General features: G+C 48.1%; 1 protein-coding gene across 1 annotated transcript in view; it reads right to left on the bottom strand.

Moving 5' to 3' along the window:
* Positions 1-2993: 2993 nt before the first annotated feature.
* The window catches only part of eri2 (ERI1 exoribonuclease family member 2), a gene marked incomplete at its 3' end in the record, with an annotated part of 8642 nt that continues 2313 nt past the window's right edge, over positions 2994-9322 (bottom strand). The window contains exons 4-9 of the mRNA XM_079811908.1: positions 6088-6215; positions 5673-5826; positions 5496-5596; positions 5319-5400; positions 4098-4221; positions 2994-3993 (exon numbers count right to left, since the gene is read on the bottom strand). Coding sequence (XP_079668034.1) covers positions 2994-3993; positions 4098-4221; positions 5319-5400; positions 5496-5596; positions 5673-5826; positions 6088-6215 — 1589 coding nt within the window. The remainder of the gene's footprint in view (positions 3994-4097; positions 4222-5318; positions 5401-5495; positions 5597-5672; positions 5827-6087; positions 6216-9322) is intronic.

The raw sequence follows: 9322 nt of genomic DNA, 5'->3' as shown, positions 1-9322 counted from the left end.
AGTCAAACTGTGCTACAATAATGTTCATTGTGCTAGCATGATGCTAGTTACATGCTAATTGTGTTAGCATTGTCATGCTAATCATGTTAACATTGTGCTACCAACATTCTAATTGTGTTAGCATCATGCTAGTAACATGCTAATTGTGTTAACATTGTCATGCTAATTATGTTATCATAGTGTTAACATCATGCTAATTGTGTTAGCATTGTCATGCTAATCATGTTACCATCATGATAACAATGCTAATCGTGTTAACATTATGTTACCAACAGGCTAATCATGTTAGCATTGTGCTAGCAACATTCTAATTGTGTTAACATGATGCTAGTAACATGCTAATTGTGTTAGCATTGTCATGTTAATCATGTTAGCATTGTGGTAGCATCATGCTAATTGTGTTAGCATTGTCATGTTAATCATGTTAGCATTGTGGTAGCATCATGATAATTGTGTTAGCATGATAAGTCCCCATAGACAACATCGGCCTATCAAGCAGACAATAAGTAGTGACAAAACAACTTCATAGCTACGCCCTAGCAACGATTTACAGCACCCTAGCAACCATATATCAACATTAACAAGCCATATCTCAGCACCAGAGCATTGTACAAATACAGAGTTGGGCTCTTTTGACTCAGACTGGCCAATAGTCTTTAAATATCACCTCATAAACTGTATAGACACACCCTAGCAACCATTTAGAGTACCCTAGCAACCATATTGCAACATAAAGAAGCCATATCTCAGCTCCAGAACATCGTACAGACATGGGACTGGGCTCTTTTGTCTCGGGTGACTAACCAGTACACACACCCTAGCATCCCAGTGGATGTTTTTTGCCACGGCAAGTACCGCTCACATTTTCTTCAGGAAATGTACATTCTATTGCATTTCAGTGTCTCAGACAGACTGACATAAAGCAGCAGCGCTGACACACACATCCCTGCTTCTGAACTAAAGGTAGGCCTATTGTTGTTTTAATGGATAATATATTAATATAATATTACATACTTTATCAGAGCTTGGCAGACAGAATTATTGTATATTTTTAGACAGGTTAATTAATAGATTAGAGCGCTTTTGAAGGTGAAGAACCCTAATCGAGGATGACCCAACAGGCAGAAGGGCTAGATGGCTCCTGGAATTGGACCTGCTTAACTGGGTCATTGTGCACAGAAAGGGCAATCAGCATAAAAACGCAGATGCCCGGCCTCGGACGGCATGTGGAGCGCTTTAACAGGACATTAACCAATCAAATGGCTGAGATACTCCTGTCATGTGGGGGTGAATGGGATTATATCAAACAGGTGGCATTTGCATACAACTCCTCACCTCATTCTAGGACCAAGTTCTCACATTAGTGTTATATGATAGCTCACATGTAGGCTGAAGTTATAGTACTGACGTTACGCTTCGCAGGTCTTACTGAAACTCAGAAGCGTCCATTTCCCATCTCAAAACAACAGCTGTTCCTCAAAATCTGCATCTTCATCAGAAACAGGATCACACATACAGGTGCTGGTCAGATAATTAGAATATCATCAAAAAGTTGATTTATTTCACTAATTCCATTCAAAAAAGTGAAACTTGTATATTATATTCATTCATTACACAGAGACTGATATATTTCAAAAGTTTATTTCTTTTAGTTATGATGACCTTTGACCCCTTGCACAAGGAGGGCAAGACACAAAAGGTCATTGCAAAAGAGGCTGGCTGTTCTCAGAGCTCTGTGTCCAAGCACATTAATAGAGAGGCGAAGGGAAGGAAAAGATGTGCTAGAAAAAAGTGTACAAGCAATAGGGATAACCGCACCCTGGAGAGGATTGAGAAACAAAACCCATTCAAAAATGTGGGGGAGATTCACAAAGAGTGGACTGGAGCTGGAGTCAGTGCTTCAAGAACCTCTACACACAGACGTTTGCTAGACATGGGTTTCAGCTGTCGCACTCTTGACCAACAGACAGCGTCAGAAGCGTCTCACCTGGGCTAAAGACAGACAGGACTGGAGCTGCTGAGTGGCCAGAGTTATGTTCTCTGATGAAGTCAATCAGGGTCCAGAGTCTGGAGGAAGAGAGGAGAGACACACAATCCACACTGCTGGAGCTCCAGTGTAAAGTTTCCACAGTCACTGATGGTTTGGGGTGCCATGTCATGCGCTGGTGTTGGTCCACTGTGTTTTCTGAGGTCAGAGGAGTGCCTGGTTTAAGGACTGTGGTATCCCTGTTCTTAATTGGCCAGCAAACTCGCCTGACCTTAACCCCATAGAACATCTCTGGGCTATTGTGAAGAGGAAGATGTGATATGCAGAAGAGCTGAAAGCTCTGAGCATCGAGTGCTGGACATGCTCATACTCTTCAGTTGGCCAAGATTTCTAAAAATCCTTTCTTTGTATTAGTCTTAAGTAATATTCTAATTTTCCTTAGTTGTCCTTTATAATAATCAAAATTAAAAGAAATAAACTTTTGAAATATATCAGTCTGTGTGTAATGAATGAATATAATATACAAGTTTCACTTTTTGAATGGAATTAGTGAAATAAATCAACTTTTTGATGATATTCTAATTATATGACCAGCACCTGTATAAGGTTGGATGCATAATCTCTCCATGACTGACAGTGTAGATCTGTTTGCTGTCACTGAAGCTACTGAAATCAGCCACAGTACAACAGCCAATCAGAGCAGAGCTCCACATTAATATTCATGACCCTTCCAAATAGGACCATTTCATTCTAGGGACAATTTCTAGGGTTATAAACGGACCTGTAAAACCGTATCTGGACAAGTTTTGCCCTTAAATAAGCCACACACCCTCTGTGTAGATATCAGAGAACAAGTTAACATTGTTTCAGCTCAGTCTAGGGCACCTTTAAGAAGAGACCGCTTATCAAAACAGGCCTCATCTTTATTTTCAGCAGTGATTGATGATAAAAGAGTCGTGTTCCAGGTAAACTCATGAATCTGGAGGTCAGCGGAGGTCAGCGGAGGTCAGCGGAGGGCCTGTGGTGCTCTGAGCTGGTTTCGAGCGCTGGACTGGAGTAATCCGGCCTCCCACTGGAAGAACTGGCAGCCGCTGTGGCGTGGGGCGGGGCAGCAGTAGAACCCTCGGCCGTGATTGGGCCCGCCATTCCCCACCGCCAGACGCCGAGCCCGCCGGCCGCAGACGCACAGGGGCGGAGTCCTCTTCAACGAGCTGCCAATGGGGAGAGGGGGGCGGGGCTTAGTGACGGGCGGGTCTTTGTAAACGCTGAAGGGGGCGGAGCTGCGTCCTAAGAAGCGCGAGAGAGGGCCGTACGGATCGGGGCGTGCGAGCGGCTTGGGTGTTTTAAAGACGGCTGCAGAAACACAGGGTTTGTCTTCAGGCTCCGCCCCCAGAGGGACGTCATCATAGGACACAGGCTCCTCCTCCTCGGTCAGCAGGACTCCGTCCGTCCAGCAGGCGTCGGGAGTCTCGGGGTCATAGGTCGTGTCTGAGAGCCCGGCCAGTGCGGTGGTGCTGGTCTCCTGCGGGTTTCCCTGCGGTGCGGAGGAGCTGGAGAGGACGGTGCGCGGCGTCACAAGAGCCCGACACACACTCGTCTGAGGGCCGGCGGAGCGACACACACTCGCCTGAGGGTCGGTGGAGCGACACACACTCGCCTGAGGGCCGGCGGAGCGACACACACTCGCCTGAGGGCCGGCGGAGCGACACACACTCGCCTGAGGGCCGGCGGAGCGACACACACTCGCCTGAGGGCCGGCGGAGCGACACACACTCGCCTGAGGGCCGGCGGAGCGACACACACTCGCCTGAGGGCCGGCGGAGCGACACACACTCGCCTGAGGGCCGGCGGAGCGACACACACTCGCCTGAGGGCCGGCGGAGCGACACACACTCGCCTGAGGGCCGGCGGAGCGACACACACTCGCCTGAGGGTCGGTGGAGCGACACACACTCGTCTGCGGTCCGGCGGATCGACACACACTGGAGATGTTTCCCAGCGGAGGTCTGGACTTTACCGCCGCCTGAGAGACAGAGACAGGGATGCTGCTTTAATGAACCTCAGCGCTGGCTCCTGATTGGCTGTGATGTCATGCAGGGGGTGGAGTCACCTGTGCAGGTGTGCGGGCGCGCAGACAGAACTCACCCGCCGCAGAGACTTAGTGACGGTCAGCAGACAGCCGTCACACACCATCCGCCACGCCAGCAGAGCAGTGTTCCTCGCGTCCACCAGACCTGCACACACACACACACACACACACACACGTGTGAGAGAGAGAGTGTACATGTTTTTCTAGCCTGGTGGGGACTTCACCTGACTGTAGACAGACTCATGGGGACTCGTGTCCTAAATTGAGGTCCCCACGGGCACAAAAGCTTATAAATCATTCAGAATGAGTTTTTATGAAAATGTAAAAATGCAGAATGTCTCCCGTGAGGGTTAAGGCCTGTACACACCGGGACGAATATCGCGCGCGCTTATCGCCAGCGTTTTTCGTGCCGTTTTTCGGCGCGTCTTGAGTGTTCACACCCAAGCGATTTTCACTGGCGCTGCGCCGAGTGAACGTGCACATTCAGTCGATGCGCTCCCGGTACACAAGGTGGCGCTGCGGCACTTTAAGCCTCTGACACTCGCTTGTCACACAGAAGGAGAAGAGAGACAGTATTTACGTGCTTGCCAAAACCATAGACATATTATGTATATGGACAAAACCATTCACACACTTTTTGCTAACTGGCAAGCAGCATTAGCAGTTCATCTTCTTCTTTGTCTACTTACTACTTCTTCGTCGTATCAATGTGTGCTCGGCAAGAGTGTTTTGTGCTTGAGCGCCACCAAGTCGTGTTTTACTGTCACTTCAGCAGCTCCAGGCACGTGAACAAAAGCGCCGATCTCATTGGTCGGCCAGTTTTTTACGCGCCGCGTCAAAATAAAAAAACGAACACGAGGCGTTTTTTAAAAATGACGCTTTTACGCCTGGCGTTTTGCGCGTCGGTGTGAACACTCACATTGGCGCCCATTGTTTAGTCCCGAGGTGTTAAACGTCGGCGATAAACGCGTGCGAAAATCGTCCCGGTGTGAACAGGCCTTTAGGTTTAGGGGCAGTGTGTGTGTGTGTGTGTGTGTGTGTGTGTGTGTGTAGGTTTAGGGGCAGTGTAAGGGGATAGAAAATACGGTTTGTACAGTATAAAAACCATTACGCCTATGGTGAGTCCCCAGAAGGATAGCGCACCAGACATGTGTGTGCGTGTGTCAGAGAGAGTGTGTGTGAGAGTGAGAGAGTGTGAGTGAGTGAGAGAGATTGTGTGTGAGAGAGAGTGTGTGTGTGTACCTGAGTGCTCTCGTCCTGTGAACTGGATGCCGAGGTCCAGCAGGGCTCCTCTCAGGCCTTTGGGTTTCCTGTTATAGAAGAGCTGACAGACCAGAGTCAACATCAGACACTTCACTTCACTGTGCTTCTGTGTGTGTGTGTGTGTGTGTGTGTGTGTGTGTGTGTGTGTGTGTTTACCCTGTATGTGGCCCGTAGGTCGATCCAGCTCTTCAGGGCTTCAGGAACGCTCAGTTGCTTCCGTTTGCACTCGTACAGCAAACAAACGCCCAAATCCCAGTCTACACACACACACACACACATTACAAATGATCCTACATGAGACAAACAGCCGAGCCGTGAGCGATTGGTTCTCACCTGACCATGTAACAAAAGCACAGGTGTGTCCGGAGGGGGCGGGGCCTGTGCTGTCCGTCTCAAAGACCACGCCCCTCTCCTGCTGGAGGCGGAGCAGCCAGCGCACAAATCTGGACAGGCAGATGTGGAGGGGAGGGGCGGAGTCCACCTGATCCTGTCAGCCAATCACACGGTCAGCGACACACACACACACACACACACACACACACACACACACACACACACACACACACAGAAGGCGTATCGGTCACACACACACACACACACACACACACACACCTGTGTGATGCCCGTGAGCTGCGTGCAGAAGTCTGATAACCGCGGGCGCTCCTGCGGCTGGACGAACGTGTGGAACTCAGACTCCACCACACACACACACACACACACACACACACACACACACACACACACACACCTGTGTGATGCCCGTGAGCTGCGTGCAGAAGTCTGATAACCGCGGGCGCTCCTGCGGCTGGACGAACGTGTGGAACTCAGACTCCACCTCTCCACTCGACAGGTTGAGCAGGACGGCTGGGAACTCGACTGAGGAGGAGCAGAGCAACACCTTCAGACACACACACACACACACACTAGACCCTGACCGATATTAGGCATTTTCCAAACTGTCGGTATCGGCATTTATGATGGCCGACAAATGAATATTTAAAATAATAGTAAAATCGGACGAAACACCGCTCAACCACATTATGAGTGTTGGCGTTTCATAGTTTGTCCACCAGAGGGCGCTCTACAACACCAGCTGATCCAGAGTCACAACACAACCGAGATCATCCATGAGTTGGCACAAGACATACATTGAATAACATCCCATCAGTTCTCTTAACTCAAATAAGCATGTTTTGATGTCCAGTTTTGCGGTTACATGTAAGCCAATAGTGAAAGGGAATGAGCTAGTAAGTTATAGCGTGACAGTTCTCTATCAAACAATCGCTCTGTATCTCCCATAAGGGAACGCCCTCAGGCCTGATAGACTACAGAAGCACCAATTACACCACATCTGACCAATCACAGCTCATACAGGGAGCCCCCCCCCCTATATATATGGCTGTGATCCTCGAAACGGCGTTCTGAGCATGCTCTTCCCCGTTATGCGAGTAGGGAAGCTTGGTGAGATACTTCGCTCTGTTCTCAGAGAACCGGGGTTACGCAAGTAACCTAACGCTCTCTTTCAAACAATCGCTCTGTCTCTCACATAAGGGAATGATATAGCCCACTCCCGAAACGCATGCTTTCCGAAGCCGCCGAACAGACCCGGCAAGAACGAAAGTTAACCTTTCAATTCTCCAAAGAGCCAACATTGAGAACTGCATGAGCCATAGAAGGTGCAGTGTGAGCGCAAATCAGATCGGCCGATATTCTGAGCCCCTTGTGTCTGGGTGGAGATAACGCTGTCTCTGTGCACCTGCTGAAGAGGCGAGGAGCAGGCCTGAGCCCAAACAGAAGAGGAACAAATGCATACGCTTCGGTCAAGTTTAATTCCTGGATCCCCAGGAGTTACGGGCCAAGCGATGCCAAGCTCGGCTGCCGCACGCTTCCACACTTCCACCAGGTCACAGGCTACCTCAAGTAGCTGCTGGCCGAAAAGTGGCGTAAACTCAGCTGACTCTGCATCCATAATCTCACCCCACGAAGACAAATCCCGCGGGGAAGAGGGCCAGGCTAGACGAAGGAGGGCCGGAAGAGAGAACCGGATCCTTCTTTCTAATGCTGCGTTCACACCAAACGCGATTAGAGCGTCTGGCGCAAGTGATTTCAATGTTAAGTCAATGGAAAGCCTCGTTCGCGCGAATGACGTGAATTGAGCTTCTTGCGCGAATGGTACTTTTGTGCATTCACGCGTTTGAAGCGAATTCACGTCTGATGTCCGAGTTGAAAAATGTTAACTTTGGCGTCAATTCGCGCCGCGTTAACCAATCAGGAGCCTGCTCGCTGCTGTCACGTGGTAAAGTGACGTGATGAGAAACCCTGCATAAATTATAAATACTACTATTGTGTCACAAAATGTAGTTAAGACTTTTTCAGGTGGGAATGTAGTTGTTTAAAGCTCAAATCTGTGGTTTATTTATAAAGAGAGCCCCTATTTAATATAACATAATCTTGTGTTTGTGTAGTTGTGAGCTCCAGTGGATCAGCTCAGCGCTCATTAACCCCAGCGAGAGCAGCCTTTCCTCAGCCAGTCCTTCTGTAGTGGCTCATCTTGTGTGGATCTAACGGCCGAGCTTTGCTCTCATGAATATATAATTTGTTGTCTGCCAAATCGTTTTGACTGAGGGCAAAGAGAAGTTTCATAACTTTATATTTTAAGGATATTTAAACATACATGCAGTGAAGATAATGTAGGAGTTGCCTGGACCACATTTGTGTGGCTATTCATGCTTAATATATATGTTTAATGAAAATGAAAAGAGGCAGAGTGGTGTTTTATGACATATTTCTCCTGGAGTGCCTTGAACACGCGTCTATTTCACTTCAAGCGCTCGATTTCTACGCGCGCCCAAGTTGCGTCCGCATTCAAAATGTTTGCGCGTGAAACTAGACGCGATAGACGCGATTTTGACGCTCTATTCGCGTGTGGTGTGAACGCAGCATTAGATCCTGTCCGGCATTACATGACTCTCCGCATCCGCTAGTGTGGCCTTGACACCCGTGCTCGCGACACACATCGGATGCGAATCTGCCCGAGATCTTAAATCCACAAGCGAAGAGGCAGCTTTACCCTTTTCCACTGCGGCCTTGGACATGGAGAGTAAGAATCCTGTATCTTAGCTGGCCTTAGCGCGTTAGCTAGAACAAACTAGCGAGCAGAGAAATCCACAACAGATTTAAAAACTGAACTGCGTTCGGCAGCGTCCACAGTGACGGTCCGGTGAACTGAAGCAGGACAGGGGCTAAAGGAAGTCTTCAGGGGAAGAGCATGCTCAGAATGTGTTTTCGGGGATCACAGCCATATATATATAGGGGGGGGGGGGCTCCCTGTATGAGCTGTGATTGGTCAGATGTGGTGTAATTGGTGCTTCTGTAGTCCATCAGGCCTGAGGGCGCTCCCTTATGGGAGATACAGAGCGATTGTTTGATAGAGAACTGGCATTAACACTTCTCAGCATCAGACGCATCATCTCTCCTCTGCCGGTTATTGTGAAGTATATTTTACAATATTTTGCAGTATGATATTGTCCATTTCTAAATTATGGCTCATCATAGACTTAAGCTAACCACAACGCTAGCTAATGCCATGGCTATCAGTGGAAGACGGCTAACATTAATGCGCTTGGGAATCACAACAAACTTATTCTGCCTAAATAAAGTGATGATTACTGTATTTATAACTGGTATATTTGTAGTTCCAGTCCCTGCACTGTAAAGTTGAGCACACGAGGAGTGAAGGAAAGTGTTGCAGCATTAACGAGTCACATGACGGATTTACTGCACTGTAGAAGGACTGCTGCTTATATACTAATATATTATATACATCACTGCTGTTATTTATCAGAACTGAACTGCCAGTCTTTCTCAAAGTTATATTTCTGAAGCTTACCACATCTATTAATACTGCTATCTTTGATTTGATTTGTTTTGTTATTGTGTTTTCGTCCAAAGGACTTGAAGTTTCACATCTTAAGTTTATATTT

The sequence above is a fragment of the Gobio gobio genome, assembly GCF_949357685.1.
Source record: "Gobio gobio genome assembly, chromosome: 3".
In the NCBI taxonomy this organism is placed as follows: Eukaryota; Metazoa; Chordata; class Actinopteri; order Cypriniformes; family Gobionidae; genus Gobio; species Gobio gobio.
The sequence above is the reverse complement of the archived record's forward strand: the minus strand, read 5'-3'. Positions and strand labels throughout refer to the sequence as shown.